General features: G+C 40.0%; 1 protein-coding gene across 3 annotated transcripts in view; it reads right to left on the bottom strand.

Annotated features, from left to right (window-relative positions):
• LOC106922123 (bromo adjacent homology domain-containing 1 protein) overlaps positions 1-23,642 on the bottom strand; it is a 41,693-nt gene that overhangs the window by 9,072 nt on the left and 8,979 nt on the right. Inside the window, exons 1-2 of one of the 3 annotated variants that reach the window (XM_088001687.1) lie at positions 15,925-16,445; positions 385-2,172 (exon numbers count right to left, since the gene is read on the bottom strand). In XM_088001687.1, coding sequence (XP_087857813.1) covers positions 385-2,152 — 1,768 coding nt within the window. In that variant the 5' untranslated portion in view covers positions 2,153-2,172; positions 15,925-16,445. Of the gene's footprint in view, positions 1-384; positions 2,173-5,764; positions 7,054-15,924; positions 16,446-23,642 lie in introns of those variants that run through there. The other 2 variants (XM_088001686.1, XM_014994298.2) reach the window with 2 other exon arrangements.

The following is a 23,642-nucleotide window of genomic DNA, read 5'->3' as shown; positions in this document are numbered from 1 at the left end:
TTAACTTCTAAATTTAAGAAAAGTTCAGTAAAAGTCTAATAAATTCTGGTCATTCTAATTGGATAAAGCAGGAAAAGTTTAGTTTGCTTTAATGTCACCAATTGCAGTTTTCTGGTCTTTGATCTTTTAAAAGCTTGACATGCTAATCCCAATTTCGCCTGAAAAGTCATTAAGTATAGCGACAAATTTGGCAACAGTGGGGTGACTATTGTTAACCTGGTGAGTGTGTCAGTCAGGCCTTTCTCATTGCAGACCATTGCAGACTAAAAGGGCTGATAAGATCAGTGGACAAGATCGGTTTCACAATTAAGTATTGGCCGATCGCCAACTATTCAAAACTAAGAAAATCCGAGCTGATTTATCGGTTTTCATTTTTCCACTCACCTGTCTTGATGCTGTGCGTACATCCGGTACATCCTGCACTAAAAGAACAACCCCTGCCTGTCACTGGAGGCAGCGCTCTGTAGCTGTAGCCACTGATCCCGCAGGCGTCGCCGTAACAGGGGGAAGCCACAGAGTTGCAGTAGGCGGGGTGGCCTAAACCGGACGGGTGTGACACCTGACCCCCCAGCAGCTTGGATCCGGTAATGCGACTGGGGCACAAGCCGGTGGAGCTGAAGTTGAGAGGCCGCGTGGCCAGGGCTGCTGAAGTCTGTCCAGTGTGCGTTGGGTGGGTGATGTGGACGTAGTACCCGGGGAAGCAGTGGTCAGCGGTGCAGAGGCATGGGTGGGGGGTAAGGGCGAGTGCTCGGTGTGGGTGGGAATGTGTGAGAGACGGCGAGGTTACTAGGCACTCTGGTTTCACGGGGGTCATGGCTGAGTTCAGAGACTGGTCATCGGAGTCTCCGTACGGCTGCTGGCCGAGGAAGCAGGCCAAGCGGTGGCAGTACTCCACAGAACCCTCTGGGGGACAGCAGTAGTATGGGCTCAGTTCGGTTTCCAGTTGCTCCTCCTTCACCTGCTTCAGCGGGAAACCTAGCATGCTACGAGACTGATACCCTGGTTTGGTCAGGCGGTGGGTGCAGCTGCCCGTTTCCCACTCCACCTTGGGTTCAAAGTCCGCTTTCTTCTTGCAGGCAGAGCAACTGCTGGGCGGTGGAGGGGGCTTCTTGCCTTTCTTGTGTAAGTGGTGCTTGTTTTGGAGTTTGACGCTGTGTTGCTGCTTTGGGGTGGAGGCCGCGGCAGGAGCCGTAGAGTTGGACGTAACGGTTGCGGTGGGTGCAGCCTTTACTCTCTGCTTACTGGTGGCTGAGGAGCTTGTTAACTTCAGCAGGGCTGCAGCATTGAGTCCAGCTAGTCGTCTTGGTGCAGGTGCGTCTAAACACTCCTGACTCATCCAGACTCTTTCATCGCCTCGGCTGGTTTTAGCCTTCTTGCTCGGCTTAGGACTTTGGCACAGTTCAACCTTGTTGGGTGGAGAGACTTTACTAATGTTCCCTCGTGAAGCTTTCAGACTTCCAGACAAAGAACTTCTGGCTGGATCCAGAGAAGCCGCTCCGTCCAGAGGATCCTCCTGCCTCCTGGCCTGCTTGGCCGCTGGTTGGGCGTCGGTGGGTCTTTCAAGCAGTAAACTATTCACTGCCTCTGCATTGAGAGACGCCAGTCTGCGCTTGCGGGGCTGTAGATCTCTCAGCTCAGGATAGTCAGCAAGACGTTTGTGTTTTGATTTTAGTTTGGCTTTTGGTAGTGATTTTGCCTTCATCCTGTCTCTGGTTTTTCCCGTTTGGGGTTTGGTTTTGGGCCTGTATTTTCCTCCTTTGCCTTTAGACCTGCCCTTTTCATGTGAGCCTTCTTCCAATCGGGTAAGGAGAACCTGGCAGCTGAGCTCCTCCTCTGGATTCCCACCCCGACCACGCAGCGGGTACAACTTTCGGACCCGTTTCTTGTCCCGTTTCTTGTCCCGCCTTTGGTCAAGCTGTCTGCTCTCGTCTGACTTTCTTTTTCCGTCTCTCTTCTCATTCATCCTCTTGGGCTCTTGGTCTTTCCTTTGTCTTGTGACCCCACTTATCTTCTTTGTCCTGCCGAAACGTAAGGTACGCTCAGGCCAGTCGCCGCCCATAGTGCTACCATGAGGACAGGTGTGGCTGGTGTCCCACCAGTCAGAATTAGTGTGGTTCTGCCGGAGGGAAGCGGTCTGCCTTGCGTGGGTCATCACATGTTTCTCCAAAGTGCCTAAAGAAACGAAGCAGAGGTTAGGTTAAAACGTTTTGCACATACAACTGAACATTAGGCTTAGTTGCAGTTTTAAACATATCTTGAGAAGTTGCTATTTTTCTTAAAGAGAAGACATAAAAGAGTTGCAGCAATACAAAAATAATCAGTCAGAGACTGGATGGACAATTTTTCATATCATACAACTAGTTAAAGTAGTTGTTATTTTTCTCAGAAAAAAATACATCTCTGTTTTAGCTTTAAGCCACAATAATCAAAATAAAATAAAAAATCATTGAAATATACAATTGAATATCACCATGTGTAATGAGTTTATATATGGCTTGAAATACTGATTTTAATTGCTGGAATAAATTAAGTTTCAAAGGATTTTTTAACTTTTTACAGTGCGTCCGTTTTACCGTGACTCCAAAAATATACAAAGCTAGGGGAAAGATCTGTCTTTATTTTGTTGTGACACAGAAAACAAAAGCAAAACAAAGCCCTTTCGTACAGTTTTATGTAAACAGCAGCAGCAAATGACTAAGTGCTTGAAGAGACCTGGTAAATTCTTCACCCCAATGATTTTTTGGACCTGACCGTATAGTGAGCTCCAGCTATTAAAATGTTTCTGATCCTGATCCTGATTTGTATGCTTATGATGCAAAAGCTGACACACTCCCTTCTTATATTTAATTCGTTATCAGCCAGAATACACACACAGCATGTAAAGCAACAGCTTAAGACCAGTTGTTTAGTCTCAAATGTTTATGTTGATAAGTGATCAACCCAAAAAAAATAAATAAAAAAAAATAAAAATAAAAATCCTTCCTCAAATAATTTCTCTCAGTGGAGATAATTGAGACCAACAAACAAGCTGACTAAAAGCAAATTTAAATGGTTTCACATTTCTGGTGTCAACAATCAAAATAAATAACATCCACCAAAAAATTACAAAAGATATATTAAAAAAACAGCTTCAATAACTAAGCAACAGATTTACAAGACAAATTATAAGAGACTTGTTGAAAAACAGACAAATAATGCCCATTCATAAATCAATGCTTGAATATTGGGTAGAAGGTAAATTGAAGTCATAAAGTGGAGGTTGTAAAGGTTGGTTGCCTAGCAACCAAATGGGATGTTTTAAGACGAGTGAAAAGTGTTACAAAACCTGACGTTGTTGGTAATCTAATTTAATCAATACCTTCATTTCCTTTTTCATTTCGTTTAACGTCGTCGTTGTACAAAACACCTTCATGTTAGCAGGCTCACCTACTTTATTCATCTTAAAGGGACAGTTCAGATTTTTCAAGTGAGGCTCTGGGAAGTTGTTACCAGAAGGCAGCGTTCGGCAAGAGTCCAGATGAAGACTGGTCAAATCTGCAAAATGTTGTCTTAGTCATTGAAAATTTTGATTAATTTATTTTACACAACCCTATGTTTACCCAGGAGTCTGTATGCTTAACATGTTTTATTTTCAGCATGAGGACGAACTCAATGTGACGCACACTGACGTACATTTAATCAGGAAAAAAGACAACAAAAAAAATGATAAAATACAGCCATTAGTGCAGTATCTAGCTACTGCACTTTTATAAAAGATTAACTTTTTCCATAGTGTTCAGCTTTTTCACTGTTTTTATCAATTATGAACTGCTTCAGTTTAGGACTGAATGTGAACTGAACTATTCTGCACAAAACAGCGACTTTATATAAGACCACATATAGAAACAATAAGACTTTATTATTATCCACTTCAGCTAAAATTCATGTTTTGCCTGATGTGGTCTGTATAAAAAAAATATAGCACCGAAATGACCGTTTTTGTTTTTTCACAAGAATAAAGAAGAATCCACCTCAGATTTTACTTCTCTTAACCATTTTAGATTTTGAATTAGAATTAGAAGAACTGTATTTCTTATTTTAAATTACTGAGATTTTATACAATATTGTTGATACTGAAGCCTGGAAAAATTAGGTAAAACATGTAACCTCTACCGAAAACAGAAAGCTTGCTCACAGGAAGTAGAAACAAATTAAATATTGTTGAACAATTGACTAATCTTAAACATACTGATAGATGGGTTACTTGAGTACATAGTAGACCTCAGCTGCTTTAATTTTTAATTTCGGGTGACTGAAATCATTTCTAGGGTCGCCTGGAGTAGAGCTACTCTACAAATCTTACCTCCACAGAATCTTATGTTAAAAAACCCAAACATTTATTTTAAAACCAAACCAAACCAAACCAAACCAAACCAGTGTTACTTCAGCCAGTTAAATCCACACATCTACAAGACTATCACCAAAGTTCAGCACCTAAAGCTAAAAACCATAAAGGAAGTCTGGGATATGAAGCAAACAATCAAAAAAATTTATGGCAGCCTGATATTCTTCTTATTTTCATTCAGTTGTCTTTGCTGTAGAGGACAATTACAAAAACTGAAGTTCATCCCTTTCAAGTGACAAACCAGAAATTGAGACAAATCTGCCAGTAAATGAATTTAAAGAGCTTGTCTTGTTTTCCACACGCAGCACTGGAACAGGATTTCATGCTCCGTTGTTCCGAACCCCGACGCCACATTTATTGCCTCTATTTGAAAAGCTTAATTTGAGCCGTGTAAGGTCCGACTCTTATTAAAAGGCCCATCTGCTCTGTGTTATGGTAAAAAGCAGTAGTGGGTGGAGATAGCAGAAAACCAACTGGTTAGTAAGTGCTTTTAATATCTTGAGGAGAGAAATTTCCAACAGCAGAATGAAGAAAAAGCTTCCAGTGAGTTGGTGTGTGAAAGACTGATGTGCTATAAGGATACAGTCACTTACAAACACAGCTGTCAAACAGCAGCGCAGCTTGTTTTCACAGCTCTGTGTGACCCTAACTCTTGTTGTAACGCCACGAGAGAAGCTATATTTTAAAATACCTTCCAGAAACATTCATTCCTCTTCAACCATTCAATTACACTGACTGGGGTTTGATATGACAGAATAGCACATAATTGTGAAATGGAAAGAAAATTATTCATTTGGAAATCTGTAAAGTGCGGCATGTAAATATATTCAGCCCTGAGTAATTATTCAGCTGCGGTTAGAGCTGCAGGTCTCCCGCAGTACGACTCTTTTGGCTTCTTTTTGCCGAGTCCTGCCACCGATTCTCTACTGGAATATGGTCTGGACTTTGACTAGGCCTTTCTAACAGATGAATAAGCAATGATCTAAACTACTCTGATGTAACTGGCAGTTTGCTAAGGTTTGTGGACCAGCTGGATGGTGAACCTCGATGCCAGTCTCAAGTCTTCGGCAGCCGCTAACAGATTTTCTGTAGCTGGACGATAAGACTGATAATAGTTTCATATCAGATGATATCAATAATCATTGATTAGTTTTTTTTGTTTTTTAATAACTGAAATGTTGCAAAAACTGGCTATGTGATTTCCCCCCCCAGTTTTATCCAGTCTCTTCTGGAGCTGCTGTATTAATTTTCTCACTTCACTCCACGTTTTTTTTTTTTTTTTTTTTTTTTGAGAAATTAAGACGTAAAACCTGAAGCAAGTTACTCAACAGGTTGTTGCTAGGTAACCAAAGAGCAAGTGAGTTAATTGATGCCACCAACCTTGCATAGCTGACCAGGAGAGGTTGAGTGGCTAAAGCCTTTCCTCTGCCTACATCCCCCAGAATGCTGTGCAGTTCTGGATCAGCATTCACTGAAATCATCAGAAATCATCAATTGATATTGATCACGTGTTTATCATGATTTACATTGTTATTGATTTATTGCCCAACCCTAAACTCCCCATCTATGGCTTCATTCATCTGTCTTTTTCCACTGTGGAAAAGTTCATCCATACAGAATGATGCTGCCACTACCATGTTTTGACTTTGAGGGGCTTTTTGCATGAAGCCCAAAAGGTTTGACTTTAATTTAACATGCCCAGAGCGTCTTCCTCGTGTTTCACCACTTAAAACCTCAACGAAACACAGCTAACGTAGAGACTGTAACATAATAAATTGTTTAAAAAACTCAACTAGTGTCACTTCTTTTTAATTGTACTGCATATTGACATTGAAAATAATTTTTAAAAATGATTTTATGCAAATATCAACTGTAATTGGAATAGCACCTTCCACTGGACTTTTGCAGACCTTTTACCAGTCCATAAGACACTTTAAGATTTTTGAACCACAAGCAAAAACTTTCTACATGATAAAAATGTACCTTTGTTCTTCTACTTTCTCCTGACTAATTATCTTTTTTTCCCCAACTTACAAGAACTTTTTGTCCTATGTCATTATGTTCCATAATTAGTCTCAATAAGATAATGAAATCCTCCCCCATACAGGCAATTGACATGCATTTTTATCCTCACGCTCGTCTCAGTTCCCCTCTTGTTCAAAATGTGAGCAGACACAAACGCTGCCATTAAAATTTGCTTAAATGAGCTTTAGATCACACTCCCGTTAAGAACTGAAGAGAATCGTGAAGAAGATTTCATTATGTTTCAGGAATTTCATCTGCGGCGGAGCAGGCCGAACGCTGCCGACTGCTCAAAGTTCACAGCGGATCCAGATTTGTCTGCAGTGTAAACACATTACAGGCTAACAACTCCAGCTGAAATGACGGCTCTTTACGAGTCGAGCGCTGGCAGGACGACTCAGACATGTTGGATTCTGTCCGCCCCAATCTGACCGGGCTTGTGCAGCCTGAACAAGAAAGATGAGTCCGGCGTAAAATGTGCAAAGCGAGCAAAAAGCGAGGTGAACATTTAGCTGCGGGGCTTCTGAACCAGGTTGTTTCGGAGGGTTTGAAACTGAACCGGTGAGATCCCAGACCGTCTGCATGGTGCCCCACCTTACTAAATATTTACAAAACCAAAACGGCTTCAGGAAATGATGCCCTCGCAATCTCCTCCCAAAGCTTTTCTTTTGAGTGTTTATGAGTTGAAACAAAAAAACAAACAGGTAGCGTACAGATTTAAGCATTTTTGTAGCAATGACATTTTTACCTCTTGGCCAAGATGTGGAAAAAGTATTCACACCTCATGGGATTTTGAGTGGTTTTGTAATAAAAACTGAAAGTATTTCAACACACAAAGTAGCACATTAACGTGAAGTACAAGGAATAGAGTATGCCAACTTTAAAATCGAAGTTGTTGCAGCTCATTAGGAAAATCTGTTGACAAGACAATTACTAGTTGTGCTCTCGTAAAACCTGGTCTTTATGAAAGAGTGGGAAAAAGAAAGTTGTTGGGGGGCCGGAGGGGAGAACCCCATCAGAAATCTGATTTGCAGTTCCCTACAAGCCATAGGAGAAGCGGAAGTTGAGTCCAATGGCCTTGTATCCTGCATGCAAAACAGGATGAGTAAGAAAACAAACGCTGCGCAACACGCTGAGTGCTCCACAGTGTGAACCACGGTGGTGGGAGCATCATTCTGAGGGGTCCATTTTCTTCAGCAGAGGGAAGACAGTAAAATTAATTCAGTTTATAAGCGAGCAAAGTTACCTGGCTTCTTTAAGAAGGTAGTGCTAAGTAATCATGTGTTTGAAAGGCCTAGTCAAAGTTTTAAGACCTGAAAGTGCTAACCCTTTTAGGACATCAGACACGTAATGTGTGACTTGTGTCAATGAACTACATGCTGTAACTGAACTTATTCAGATTTTCATCTTTATTGATTCTCTCACTGAACAAATGTGGGAGAAAAAAAAGTAAAACTAACAATCCCAACAATATGGACAGCTTTGTTTTTTGATTTATTTTTTACATTATTAACTGGAATTTATTGTGACAATGATAAATCTAAGTTTGTAAAAGACATTTATCATGATAAATGATAAACAATATAATTAATACCCACGTCTGTTTACACTACTTTGTGTTGATTTTTCCACATAAAATCCCAACAACCTGCCTTGAGGTTTGTTGTAAGATGACAAAAAAGTGAAATTATGAGAGCGAGTAAACATTTCTGTAAGGCTCTCTAGTGGTGTGAACCTTGTGGGCTGAAAGTGACAATCAGGTCTCAAAAGACATTTTTTAAGATGCATTTAATTTTCTTTTTCTTGTAAAAATTAATTAAATAACCTGCCAGATAAATGACTCTCAGGACCCGAACAATCAATGCCCCATCAACTTCTGCTATTTCTGAGAGCCTCTCGCATATCAGTCAATCACCAATCTCCAGTGTGAGCTCGGCCCGATCAATCACTCTGTTTTTACACAGCGATCCGCCGTCCAGCAGAGCCAATCAGGATTCATATGCAGCTTAATATTTCATGCTACATCCTCCACCCCCTGCATGGCATTCTCTCTTGTGTGGAGGCTCTCTGACCAAAATGCAATTTAGTTCTTTAAACACAGTTGGGCCTGGTGATCCTCAGGAAGTAATTTCCCTTTTATGGGAAGATCAATGACCCTGTGCTCTGTCTCTAATTGGTTAGAAAGCGGAGCATTAGATGCTCTCAGGGCATCAAACAGCAGACGCACCAGGACTCCTCTGCTGTGCTCAACGCAGTTTCTCAAGACTCCACTTGAGATCTAATGGCCTCGACGATAAATGGACACTCTGTTCGGAAAACGCGCCGATTTCTGATTATTGCAATCATAATGAAAGCCGGCAACTGCTAGAAATTGACCTTGTGCTTCAGAATTGAAACAGAAAGTAACGTGACGGGACGCCAACTGCGCATGAAATGTGATAACATTAGTTCAAGGCGTTATCTGCAGAGGGTCTGAGGACACAACTAAAAAGAATCATAACACGACTTCCACAGGCAGAGATGAAAACGATGCGGCAGAATCCCAACCCACTTTTCATTATGGACCATTATTAACTGTACATCTTCTTATCGTTTTACTGTAACACTACAGTTTATCTGGTACATTCAGAGAATCCATGAATATTTCACGAAGGACAGCACAATATAACGTCATTAATAAATAAGTATGTGGTATTTATATGTGGGTTTCATCACAGATTCGCAGTTATGTTCGGACAGATTGGGAGGTCCAGATTCAATCTTAGTAAAGACCGACTAAGAAATAAAAACAAGTAGGAAATTTGCATATTATGGGGTACAATTACTATAAACTACAAGCATTTCATTTTAACAGAGTAAGGTGTTCTGATCATAAGTTAAAAACATGGTAGAAATAATTATGATAAAGTATTTAGTATATTTTTCAGACATAAAAATCATGTTTTAACTTCTTTCTTACAGCCTGTGACTGACTACAACAGAGTGGGTACTTTAGAGATTTTTCTAATGTCATAAAGTACGTCCCATGTGATGAAATAACAGCCACAAGTAAAACAAAATGTGTAAAAAAAATACTAAGTGAATTTCTAGAGATAAAAATCTTACCAAGGCCTTCTGGTTTTACTGTTAATCCTCATCTTTGCTGTTCCACAAGAACCGTCTTAGGGATTCTTAAACAAGCTGTCGACATTTTTTTGTTCCATTTTTAATATCATAAAGTAACAAGTAGGCAGATAAAAGTGATTAAAATGCAGCCAACAACCGACACGTTTACAAAAGCTTTCCAAAGTTATCCAACTCATTCGGCTTAGTTCTAGAGAGCTGCATAAAGCAGGGAGAAATGGTTTGCAAAACAAGTGATTCGGGAGGTAAATCTGAACACAAAATATTCGTATTTTCTGAAAATAATAGAAATTTGTTTTAAAATGTTGCAGAATATTTTAAAAAATAGCCAGAATGGAAGAGCTTTGGTATGGTTTTGTCAATTAACGTCACATATAAGCAGGTTTAAACAAAAGATACAAGGTTTCCCCCAGAAAACTTGTTAAGCCCGGTGGTGTTTTTAAATTTTTTTTAAAGTTGACATAAAATTTGAAAATATCAGTTGATAGTTATGTGTTATTGAAAGATTAATACCTGAACACCAACTATAAAGTCTTAAAAATGCAAACATTTTAAAAGACTTAAATAAATAAGTAATAGTAAGCCAGGTGGGAGCACAAGTAAAGCCTGGAGGCCCGCCAGGCTTATAATGCACTGGGGGAAACTCTGGGACAGATACAATGAAACCACAGGAACATGGTCGAGGTTGTTTATGTTTAGCAATTCTCTCTTAGCAATTCTGTGCTAATATTTGATAATAAAAATTAACTTAAATCACTTTGTTGATGAAAAGACAAAGTGTATGAGTTATCTCCCAGCTATCACTAAAATCTGTTATTTGGGAAAATTATAGTTGCTTGTTCTGCTATATTGATGATTAGGGTTGGAAATCGATAAACACAGAATTAATCTACTTTCCTGGCTGTCTCAGTCCCTACACACACACAAAAGTAATTATAAAGTTGGATTTTTCTACATTTGTAACTGCGACATTGTCCTTTTATAATGAAATAGTTATTTTAAGCACTTTTACCCATCTGTTCAAGAAGCTCCAATAAATGGTCCTTGAACTACTTTCCTCTAATATTGTGAGTAAAAGCGGTCCCTCTGCATCTCCACCTTGTTTGAAACTCCAAAGCTTGGAGTTTGTCTGACGCGGGTTACTTCAAGACAAACGCCGTCAGACGTTCAAAAGACGATGCTTCAAAACGCTCTGTGATCCGATGATGAGATCTGAAGCCAAACGCCGGCGGCGCGTCAACCATCCCGTCTCCTCATTCAGGTCGGATTGCATTCAGCGAATTAAGAGAAAGTGACGGACATCTGGGCTCCACATCTGTCCAATATTGATTTGAGAGTCACTCCCGCCTGTTGGACTCATGGTAACGCAGCAGGTTGCTGTCAGCTCGTGTAGCCGTCGTTACACTGTACGCGTGATGCACCGCCAGCTCACGCAATAAAAACGAAACTCTGTCATTTCACGGAGGTGAAGAATGAAACCAAATCTGATATTGGCTTTGACATCTATCTGCTGGTTGCTGTATTTAAAATACTAGGTGAGTGTACATTTTCTGGTTTCTATGGTTTATATCTGCGTCATCTGACCTGAATATGACATGTGCACACTGAGCCTACACAGTGCATAACAGAACTCAAGTGCTTACTAGGAAGGAGGATCAACTAAATGACTAGAGCGGAGATGCGCAGTGAAATCACCGTGACTTCAGGAGCAGCTGCTAAAAGGAACAAGAGTCAAGACTTCCTATAAAAAAAAATAAATAAATCAATTTTTTCCCCAATGTGACTAATTTCAACACTTCAAATTGAGATTTTACAGAATTGTACTTGCCCAGCAAACACAAAACACATTAGAACATTATTTTCATCATGTTCTCGGGTTAAATCAGGCTAATCTTTTCTGTTTCAAATCAGTTAGATTTAGCAACATTTAATTCAAGAGCTAAATGACAGAAAAATCCAACTGATACGTTTACATACAATGAGATTAACACAGATAATGACATCATGGCTTTGTAGGGTCAATTCACACACAAAAAACTATTTTTATTTAATGCAGCCCTTCAAACAAACTGCTTCCAGTTTGACATAATGCAAAAGAAAAAAAAAAGATATCAAGCAGAGAACTGTGGACCCCCACAAGTCTTCACATGTCCGGTTTATCAAATTTCGAGATTCCTGAAGGTGCCACCTTCATCTGATCAAAACATAAACAGCATGGGGATTTCCAACTATTGTGCTATTCAGACAGGATTCTGTTCAGAGATTAATGTGTTTTGGTGTGAATTTTGTGTATAATCCCCATTAAAAAAGAAAAACCCTTGTGAAAATACTGACTGAAGCTGGTGAGAGAAGATGATTATCCTCAGCAAAAGGAGTCCAGAGAAAGTTTAGACAGACTTAATGCCAGAATGAAGAACAAAACAAAACTGCATACCAACATCTGGTTTCAACTGGGTTGCATATCGAATTGTAATGTAAAAACTAAAACGACAATATCAACTATCAAACATTTTCCTGACTCTGCTTTCTTTACGGCTTCAAACGCTCTCCCATTAAAAATATACGTTCAGAGTCCATCCGTCTGGAGAAGTATATTATCAATATATCTTGTGTGAATGCCTGACACTTGAAATATAATATCCTAATAAATATTGCAGCCAAGCAGTCGTTTGATATTGCAATATAGCACACACTGAGAAGCGTTGCCGACTCTCGTCCCAGCTGTGAACTGCATCGCCCCACCCAGACAGTCACGGCTTAAAGACACCAACAGAACCAGAAAGCAAAGAGAAACCCTACGGTTCTTGAACAAGGCGCCCCCCTTCTCCATGACTACATCTTGAAATCTCGTTTATAAGCGCCACAAAAAAAAACAGCCTCGCCCTCATGCTGAGCAAGAGTCTTTGGTTCGCCCATAAACGCATCCCCAGGTACATTGACCTCTTGTAGAGCCCCCATGCAAAGTAATTCTAAGTATTGTGTCCTTAGGCTGTAATAGATATAGATAAATCAGTTCTGCTTTGTTAGAAAAGCACAACTGTCTCTTCTGGTTAGTCTGTTCAGAGAAAAATCGATCAAAATAAAAGATCTGCCGATAAAGACGGCTGACCGATCAATCAGCGCACCCCTTTGTTAGTTCTCACTCAACAAAAGAGAAAGCAACAGCAGAGGAAAGGAGAGACTAGAGAGGGTATATGGAGTATAAACCACATAAGAGTTATAGTTAGAAGTCAGAGGGTAGGAGTGGGATAGCAAGAGATGCATCTAATCCCTGACAAGCGAGAGGAGAAACGCGGTCTGTGAGTGTTCGCGCGCTTTTCGCACAGAGCGCACCAGACAACCTCATGGTCACACAGTTTTAATAACGGCAAGTTCTTGAGACAGACAGCAATCAGGGAAAATTTTCTTGTCAGGGTAACAAGTCCTGGTCGAGCCTCGCAGACCCCATCCTGTGTAGGTAGAGGTTGCCAGGCAACGGGGGACGGAAAAGTATGCCGGTGTTTTAAAAAAGCAAAATAAAGATTATCCGCATTTATAAATCAGTGTGGGACAGATTACGCTTGTGACTGGCCCCCCGGCAGAAGCCGCAAGCATTAATGACACTGAGAGTAACAAGTGCTATAGATGGCAGCAGTGGAGCGTTTCCAAAGAAACATGTTGACTTGGTGAAAGTGAATTATTAAATCTAGACTGAGGCAGAGAAATGTTGTACTAGGCAAACGCAGGAAGATGTGATGTGGTATGTTTGGAGTTTTGAACGACAATTTGGACAGTGTTCAACACTGTGACTGAAAAAAAAAAAACTTAAAATACAGCAATTATTCACGTATCGACTCAATGAGAGACGATGTTTAGAGTAACTCTGTTCTTCATAGGACTGAATGAAAAACTTTGAGGTGGCTTTTTAAAGGCCATTTTTCTGAGTTTTTGTTCAATTTCACACCATTTTCAAGACATTTAAGTCTATTGTGATTTAAATTAAGACTGAGTGTCTAATCCAGCTACAGTAATCTGGAAAATTGCACTTTTTTTTTCCCCTAATGGCAGATTTCTGGTCTGAAATCTACATTTATTTTTAAATATCTCAACCACCAACTTTGGTAGCAGATAGTTAGCACAATGATGCCATGGTTTTCAACATTTTTACAGATAAAAATCTGAAAAATATTTGTTAGTGGTTTAATACACAAAATTAAACAAAATCATTAAAGTTACGGATAAATATTTAGAAAAGTTCAAAGCAAAGCTAAGTTGCAAAAGAGTTTCCCAAGTTTAAACCTCTAACAATCAGAGAAGACACAGCCTAGCAGACAGGTTAGACGTTATTATAAATATTTTTATTACACTTCACAATTCTGCACTACATTTTATTTATTCATCCTATATAAAATAAATCAAAACGTTAAAACATTCGAAGGTGACCTTTTACAGTGTAGTATTCCTGAAATCCCTGTATTCAATATAATCTCACAAAAATAAAATTACTGGTAGTAGTGGCTAAGGCGCCAAGAAGATTTCTTTTTTATTTCAATTCCTTAAACAAACTACAATAAGCAACTTTCAAGAGCAGAATACCATCACGGGTTCACAGACAAGGTTAAATACACAGTAATAAATTCCTTCCGATGGAGCTGCTTCCTACCGTGCATCATGGGCCTTGTAGTTTTTTATAGCATAATAACACCGGACTTCTATTTCCATAAATACAAAGCAGAGAGCAAATTAAGGCTGGCAGTGTGTTTCTCACAGTAAGCAAAGCAATGAAAGGCACAATGAAAGAAGAAAGATAGACTGAATGTACTTTAAAGTGTGATATGGAAAAGACTTCTAAATGCCTAAAATTGAAATTGGTAAATGTATTTTGACATTTTAAGTCTGTCCTACTACCAGACATGCTGCTCACTTCCAACATTTTAAAAGCAAATATGAGTTTACTATCCTTCCTACACTTTTGCATGACCAGTGTTCTGCAGGGGATTGCTTGGTGTTGCCCAACCAAGGGTGATGCAGTCCAAGAAAAGCAAAGACGAAGGAAGACAAGCCTGCTCACACTCACACCTCCGCCCAAATCAAATCAAGAGTCGCCGTTTGAGCCCCAGCCTGATTTATGTCTTTGGAGTGGAAATCAGAAACCAAAAGAGTTCAGAGGAAACCAATGCCAAGCCAAGAGATCTAGCAGATTCTTCACAGACAGGCCCCAGCTGGTCGCATGTTCAAGCCTTAAAACCTCTGTCTTGTGAGGCAGCAACACCTAACATCCAGCATTTTAAATGGCAGCCAGTAAATTGCAGTCTAACCTAACAGATGACAGGTTTTCCCAGTGTGAGGCTCAGCTTAAGGAATAGGTTAAAGGTTTGTGATGTGTTGAAGGAGCCTGGATAGATCAGCTTTGGGTTGAGTTCAGAGGCTTTCCAGGAGCGCCTAATTGTGACTTCTGTTTTTCCTGGGATGCAAATACGACAAGACAAAGAGATCCATTCTTAAAAATGGGAAGGACAAGAGAACATGACATTCAGTCAGATGTTTGTGACTGTGAACCTCATATTACTCATTACTCATAATCAGCCCATATTGGAATTGATTTTTGTTTTTAGAAGAGATTTGGCTCTGATTAAATCCTTCTTCTACTACTTATTATTTACTATGAGAGAGAAAAATCTACCTTTCCGTTTATTAAAGACAAAAAAAAAAAAACGTGCAGTAAGCCACCAAATATTCAGAATAGTTTGCATGATTAGAACAATAACCATAAAACAGCTGGTGGCTATCACACCACCCTCATCATCACCTAGTATTACACCTGCAATTAAACCTCATGTACTCGGTTCTGCCTGGAAGTTTCAGGCTTTCATGTGGAGCCACGGCAAACACCCGCAACGCACGCATCCAAAATAAATAACCGGCCAGGTGAGGTTGCTGAGAGCTTCTTACTTCACATTTTTCCATGCCAGGCGAGCTGAACCCGAGCCGCCGCCGCCGCCGCCGCGCTGGCTGGCTCGCCTGGCACACACCGACCGAGCCTGATCCAAGAGGAGGCAAGAACCTGAAACATTAGGTCACCGCTCCTGTTTTCTCCGGGACTGTCTCTGCAGCATTGATCCGGATTGAGCTACCGACACAAACATCCATCCACACGTTTGTATTTAGAGTGTAGAAATTACACAGACGAACAGGGCCCAGTATTACAGCAGGATGGAGAGTACAGTACAGCCTGACGTAGCTGCCCATCTGAAGTAGCCAGCCAGGCTCTAAATACGGGTTAGAGAGAGGACGGTGTGGTGTGGTGGTGGTGGGGAGGGGGAGGAGAGCGCTTTACCCCAACACACACAAACTAAAGGGCACTCACCCCTCTCCTGGTCACACACTTATTATTGTTCGGGTTGAGTATTACTCACACGGCGGCTGGTGCGGTCGCGGTCCTGGCGGAGCTCGGCAGCGGCAGCCCCGTGCGTCGCTTCTGCTGCACGAAGCGGAAAAATGGGCTCCGCTCCTCTCCGCTCCTGGCGGTCGGAGCAACTTCAAACATCCAGACAGCGACGCGATACACCGAGGTGCGTTAACTCCTTCGCCTTTCCTCCTTCTTTTTAACAAGGCAGAGGAGGAGAGTGGGGGGGTAGTGGAGAAAAAAAGCGTCGAGCGAATCCGCAGGGAAGGAGGGAGGCGAGGCGGGGAGGTGGAGGGAGTCGGGACTGGTGCGGCGGCGGAGCTCCGCAAACTGGGAGAGCTGGGGAGGAGTGGAGCGGAGAGGACGGTCGGTGGCGCTGCCTGCGAGATCTTCTCTTTCTCTCTCTCTTTCCCCTGTTTGTGTGTGTGAATGTTTGCTCTTCCTGGTTGGGCTTCCACAGAATGGCAGAAACTTAATCTAAAGGCAACCGCGCCAGCACGGACCGGCCTGGCTTTACGGACCCGACAGCTGTTCCAGGGTCAGGAGGTGCGGGGAAGTAAATATGTGCGGGTTTCTCGGTTCCTCTCCACGATAGCGCTGCGCTACATGATGGGAAGATTGGTGTCAGGCCATTCTTCCCCCCCCCGCACAACTACACAGAGCCTCACCCTGTCATTTCGTCGCGACCAAACCACCGAGAGTCAACCACCAGTGTCGAAAACACGTCCAGAGAAAACACATTTAGTTCTATGTTAACAGTGTCACATGTGGTGGATATATGAAAGATTTAAAGGCGTCTGGTGTCTCAGAGTGTGAAACTCCGCACAGTGCCATTTTACTGAAAGAGTTGATAAAGGTCAATCCGTTCCCTTTAATTTTACCGACAATAAGCTGGCATCGAAAACAAAATCCCACGACTAGATCTCCAAACTAGACGAGTTTCTGTAAAAAGAAAACTCAAGACTGCTGTGTCCATGTGATGAAACTCAAGAGTTCTTTCTTTCCACACTTTTACTAACATGTCTTGCGCTGCAATAATTATCACAAGAGCTGCAACCCCTTCCAGCTCCAAGTAAGAGAGAAAACAAAATGTGCTGCAGCTTCTTTGATGGCAATATCGTTTGAAATCCAACAAAAAAAAGGAGAAGAAGACGACGAAGGGATTGCAAGATCATCTCCATTATTGCATCTAAGCATATGTCTAAACCTTATCCAATTATCATTCAAATAAAAAAGGCACATCAAAGAAAATTCTGCTGTTTGATGTGTTTATAGCCCAAGAATGAAGAGATTTAGTAGTTTTGATGCACTTAGTGGGTAGAAAATAAAATCTGATTTTAGTGTTTGACCTCCCAGTTGGAAGCAGAACAGGGGAACGTTTCAGAATAAGATCTTTGGTAAACTGAGTGGAGCATCTGTTCGTTCCAGAATTTAAACCAATGGAAACTGCATCGCTGTCCTAAACAATAGCAATAGATAATACTTACAGGAGCTATGAATTTAGTTACATTTTCTAAACTTTTCCACACAAACTAAACAGACTAGAACTTTTTCTGACTTTTTCCTATTTTATAAGAAATTCTCCAACAGCTGTTGTTCTTCTGTTTTCTCCCGTTTTCTCATCCACGTGTGAACCTTACACCAACTGTAGACAAAAATGTTCAACAATGTTTTATGTTTGTCCAATGAGCAATTCAAAATGAGTTTTTTCATTAAATTTGCTTTATGCGGACACAAAATTGTAAATGTTTTGCATGAAGTGTCTTTTTCTTTGGGCTCAAATCATTAATTTTAAATTATTTAAAACTGAAAGAACATCTGTAAAATCCAAGACGTGAAAACTATAAAAGATGTTCAAAACTTTTGGAGAGGTGAAACAATGATGGATTACCATTTTCAATTTGCGGCACTTTGGAGGTAAGGACTTTAGAAATTAGGAAAACCATAAACACTATTGATTAAATCTTAGAATTTTATTGTCTATAACATTGTTAGAATCTCAGCCAATCTCATGAAATTATATCACTTTCACTTAAGTTTTTAATCAATATAAAACTTTATAAGTTTAAGTTAAACAGGTTAATTAGTGAAAATTACTATTTGTACAACAGTAAGAGTTGCTGGACTGTCAATATGGATGAAAAGTTTTATTTGTTGATGCAAAGGAAAACATTTATGGATTACCAATTAAAAATGTCAAAAAGTTAAATAAAATAATAATACAAGTTGCATTCGTAGGAATTTTTACAGGTTCAGATAATTGATGCACGAGAATAGAAATAGAGCAGATATACGCTTTAATTTCCCACAGAGGTGAAATTCTGGCGTCACAGCAGCAACAACAATAATACTGTAGCTATTGTCAAATTAAAAGTATTGTGCAGCTGGTTTGGTTAATTTCGAGAAGAAAAAAAATGTACAAGATGTGCATGGACATATAGGTGGATAAAAATCAACAACAGACCATTTACAAGAAACTTTGCAAATAACAGCAGAGTTATGAAGACCCTTTGAGTTTTGTTCTTACAGCTGCTGGGAGGAAGGATCGGAGGTGATGTTTCCTTGTGCACCTAGGATGCAGTTATTTCTGGACATATTTCCACTCCATTTGAATACATTTACAAAGTTAGTCCAGTAAAAGATGAATTTATTTTACATATACTTATCATGACTGGCAAAAATGGACTTTAGAGACTGAGTGGCACTAATCTTTATTGAATCGTCACTTCTTTTTTTTTTTTTTTTATCCCAAATCTTAAATTTAGCCTCTTAAAACATATAGGCATTGATTATATTCCATCCAGCCTGCATGTTGTTTCTGTTTTTATCTTTTACTCCTGCCACAGATGCTTAGAAAGCCATTTTTTTTGTCCACTGGTAAAACTGTTATTTAATCTGAATGAATCGGACCCTGCCATCAACGAAACAGCCACTTTGCCACTTTATGCCGACACCAGACCTCTTTCAAGACTAGAAATGGAAAACATCGTGATGAAAAATCAGACATGCTGAAGGGGCCAAGCTGCATACGCACGCAGCATGAACCTGAACGTATTCAGACTGAATCAATCCAAACTCGATTCACAAAGTATAGGCTGAGCTCTTAGTGCTGTGGGGGGAAGCAGTCTGAATGATTCTGTCATTGTCCAACATCAACGAACCAATATGTCAAATTCTTTACAGGAGCTGATCTAATCAGGCGTTTCATAACATATAAATAGATAAAAACAAAAGTGGCACAGTGGTTTGGGGGCCAGCGGGTTGCCTCGAAGCAAGTAGGTCTCTGAACAGGAACGTTTTAAGATACGGTGCTGTGAAACAGAGTTTGTGACTTTACAAATTTCTTCTGTCTTTGCTTTCTTTTTTGTCACGCACACTTATTTTGTTTCAGGGCATTTAACTAATTTTACGATTAGACAAAAATAATCAGCTACCCAAACCGACCTGGTCCTTTGTGAAAAAGTAACGACTTTACTTCACTGTGGAGAAATTTGCACCCAAATCTGGACTTGGAGTAGGTCACTCCAAAACGTTTGGACCGTTTTTGTTTTTTGTTGGGCACTTTTAGCCATACATTTGTGGACCTGCTATGCAACGCATGTGTTCTTGAGCATAAAGTCAAAAACCGACAGGTATAAACCAGATCTTATTTTGGCGAACATGGAATATTTTTGTCATCAGTAGTTTTGGACTGTAGACTCTCCTGGAAGCACTTTGTCCTGTCTCTACGTCTAACTGATGAAGGATAAACACTGGTCTTAACGAAGGCAAAGAAGGATGCATTGTCAGTGCATTCTTGCAGTAAATCTGGGCCAGTCTCTAATGAGAAGGTTCCCCATGGTTTCATGTTTTCTCCACTTGTGGATAATGATTCTCACTGAGTTTTGCTGGAGTCCCAAAGCCTTAGAAGTGACTTTTCCAAACTGAAAGACGCCAAAGACATTGTTTCATCTGGTTTTTGTGCTGTTTTCGAGATGTTTTAGCCTATGCTACGTTATAAGACTGATTCTTTTTAAAGGGTTTCTTGACTCTACATTTCTGACTGATTATAGAGTTGAATTTGGATTCAGTTTTCCAAAAGTCTGCCATTAATTGTAGTCAAATATCTGACAAAAAACAACTATGTCTAATCTTATCAACTAACTCCGTAAATACTTTTCCTGCAATCTGAATATAAAGAAAGCAATGCAAAAAAAGTAAACTGCAACACATCTCCAGTACTTCTGCATTGTGAAAGAGGTATTCTTTCACAAACACCTTGTCAGATACTAAACAAAAACTATCTAAAGGCTAAGGTTAACTTCTTTAGCAGGGGTGCCAAGAATGTTAGCAAGTACTGTAAACACGTCTCAAACAACCTTGAGTCCCAATCTGGGCGCCGGCGGTACAGCAAACACAAACCTTATCATTGTATCTGTCAGAGGTGATTTTTATTTCATCCAAACATTCTTGTTATCAATTTTAGAGAGTTCATAAGGAAACATTAGTGTCAGTAAACGTGCTCGCTCTTGTAGGCTGCGGCCTCACTGGAAATTAAAATGAACACCACAACATTGCGCTTCCATTAAGGCTGATTGAAACAGTCCACATGGACTCATGAGTTGTGTGATTGAAGCTGAAGCTATCCTTTTGCAGATGATAGTGATTGTTGATGTTAGTTATTGACGACAGAGCTGTTGAAAACATTTTATTTTAAATGCCATCATCTCTGGTCTTCAGCAGTTGCATCATTACACGCAGTCTGGTGTTATATTAATTGTATTCGTAGGCTTCTTTTTTTTGTTGCAACATAAAAACACATGGAGATGTTTTCCGTTTTCTCAGACTATTTTGGTTTATGCTGTACAATAATAATGCATCTGTCTTGTCATAGTTTGTATTCACAATAGTGTCAACTCTGTCTCACTCCCCCTCTTGTTTCACAGAAATACACCCAAATACACACACCTCATTTCATAGCCACTCTCTCACACAGAAACATCTCATTCACCTCAGAATCAGATGCACACACATATACACAGTTGATTTGCTTAGCCTGAGTTGAAATAATACATTTGCTACAAACTTCTCGAGGACACGAGTATTGTACTGCGTTTCATTTCATTCCTTTCCAAATAGTAAATAGTCTATTAAATTTTTAATTGATTTGATCTGCAACACTGGCTGATTTGGAGAAGGAAATAAAATTATCACTGTGGAATTGTAGTTATTTTTCCGACTCTTCATTTGAGTGCTTGTATTAGACTAGGCGATGAAATTTATAGGCACATCAGCCCCACCAAGAATTATTTATTTTTCATGTTTCCCACTAGCCGCCACTAGCGGTTGAAGCTGAACAAAATGCTGAAACTATGGAAACTGGGACAATTTCAACAATTTCCAGCAGAACTTTGTAAGCAGTCTCTCTCTGTGTATCTCTGCACATCCACCGAGTAAATATAGAGATGCCCAAATGCCTCAGAAAACGAACCAAAAAAAGCCAAATAGGAATGTTGACTCTTTTTTTTTTTTTTGCTCGGCTGTACCAGAAAGGCTACATAACTGTTTTAACACTGAGAGAGAAATCCTGAATGATAGGATTCCGACTCGCTCGGTATGTGGAGAAATTCTTATTGCACTAAGTGTTTGCTGAACGGTGTCACCTAAGCTTACCAAACAAACAAACAAAAAGACAAGAGATAACTATCCACTCATTAAAAGCGCAGCTTATTTAGCAATGGACTCGCACAATACTGAACTGGATGTCCAGCTTTGCCAGCCAAAACGCTTCATTACCTTTTCATTACAACAGACACCATCAATTTGTGTCTGGACGCCGTCTTCCGCCCAGATACTGAGCGAGCCGGAATCCTATCATTAGAGGACTATTACACCCTGTCCGATGCTGTAACGTTTCCGAACTGTGCTGCAACAGGAGGAAATAGCATCCAATCAGCCCCCATCCTCAGCTGAACAGGTGAATCCACTCATTTCTTCCTTAAACTGCCACATGTCAAAGATGCTCCTGTCTTCCTTAAACTCGGACCACAAATACGCTGTGCCTAAACCCCTGCTGGGAAAGATGCAGCCGAAAGCAGCTCGAACTTGGAGCCGTGCATTCAAAGGGTTATTAACAACAAGAGGTTATAAAAGAACAGATAATTCACATGAAAAAGTCAACAGAATGTACTTTTTTTTTGCACAGCTCAGTCTGTTTTTTAATATTCAAGTCCACAGAAATGACACTCAGGACTTATTCTGCTACAACAACTCATATTTAGAGGGCTAGAAATAGCTATTGGTTATGTTTTATTAGGAATGTAATGGTGTTGTCACTGCAGGCAGCGACTGTCACGAGGGAGCAGAAGCATGCTACAGATGGGGAAAAATGGTCTTCTAACAGGAAGAGGACACTGTGAAAAGGTCAGCATCACGGCACATTTTCTCTAATAAATTAGAAGCCCGAACTGAAGCGAACATGATCAAACGAAATCAAACCACAATAGTTAGATGTGCGCCCTCAGTGTTGTGGTCCCTGCCACTGAAGAATCCAGCCCTTTTTTCTTCTGAGCTATTTTTTGGGGTAGCCAGCCTATGATATAACTTTCCTACACTGTAGTATTAAAACAGGATTACCTTAATAAGAGAGAATAAATTTTTCTTAAAACTTTGGTAGTACCTCGGTGCCAGTGATCAGCTTCATCAAATTACAGATGAAGAACATGCCAACTACTGCAAGTAATTTCCCTAGAAGAATACCAGCTCAGCTTTTCTGGTGCCATCAGTTTTCTCTAAATCATTCACTTTTTCTGAAAAAGTCTACATTTTTTTGTGTTAATGGATCCAGGTGTTGAAAGAAGCATGTACAAAGTAGACAGCTATTCTTCATTTTTTCCAGCAGTTCCAAGTTTTTACTCGACTCTGGAAAGTTTCTCTTTCATTAAGCCTGTATAGGTACATCCAAAACATTGTTAGAATCTCAATTCTTTTTCCACCACATACAAAATATTGTAAAAACTGATAATTTGGGGAGAAATTTATGTGTTCTTAACCTTTTAAAATTTGGTGTGAAGGTCCAAAAGCAGTTGCTAGGCTAGGCAGGTTTTACTGAGCTGCTTGACCAAAAGGGATTGTGCCTTTTTTTTTCCAGATATCAAGGAATGGTTTCAAAATATAAAAGGTATAAAAACTTATGCTTTTAATTCCCTTAAATGTCAAAGTTCACTCATGTTGTTCAAAGTGCAGATTAATGGAGAGCTGCCTGCATTAATCAACAAGGATCTTGTAAACCAATGATGTAGCTAAGGCAGGAAAAGCAACAGTATTGTCCATATTGGAGAAATAAAAAATGAATGCCCTTTTAAAAACATCATAAAAGCATAAGTTACAGATTATGCACTCAGGTATTTTTTTAAAGTCTGCTGAAATACAGCCGCTGCAGATTTTTAGAGCTACTGATTAAACAGAGTGGTGCAGGATGTTTCATACAGACAAGACAGATTTTGTAAGGAGCAGTCAGTTCAAAGCTGAGTCTTACTTTAGTCTGTCACTGACTCTGATTAACATATTTCCCACCAGTCAGAGCAGCTAATAGAGACAAAGTATGCCGCGCTCCCAACAGCTGCTCAGCCTCCGTAGACATATGCTTTCGTCAAATCCCTTATTCTGAAAATCTGCTCTGAAAAAAATAAAAAAATAAAAATCTACATCTGAGTGTTTGATTATTTCACAATGGCTCATTTAAAACCT

This window comes from Poecilia mexicana, unplaced genomic scaffold (assembly GCF_051168715.1).
Source record: "Poecilia mexicana isolate PSO_F unplaced genomic scaffold, ASM5116871v1 scaffold_21, whole genome shotgun sequence".
Taxonomy (NCBI): Eukaryota; Metazoa; Chordata; class Actinopteri; order Cyprinodontiformes; family Poeciliidae; genus Poecilia; species Poecilia mexicana.
Note: the sequence above shows the minus strand (reverse complement) of the source record. Positions and strands in the feature narration are given on the sequence as shown.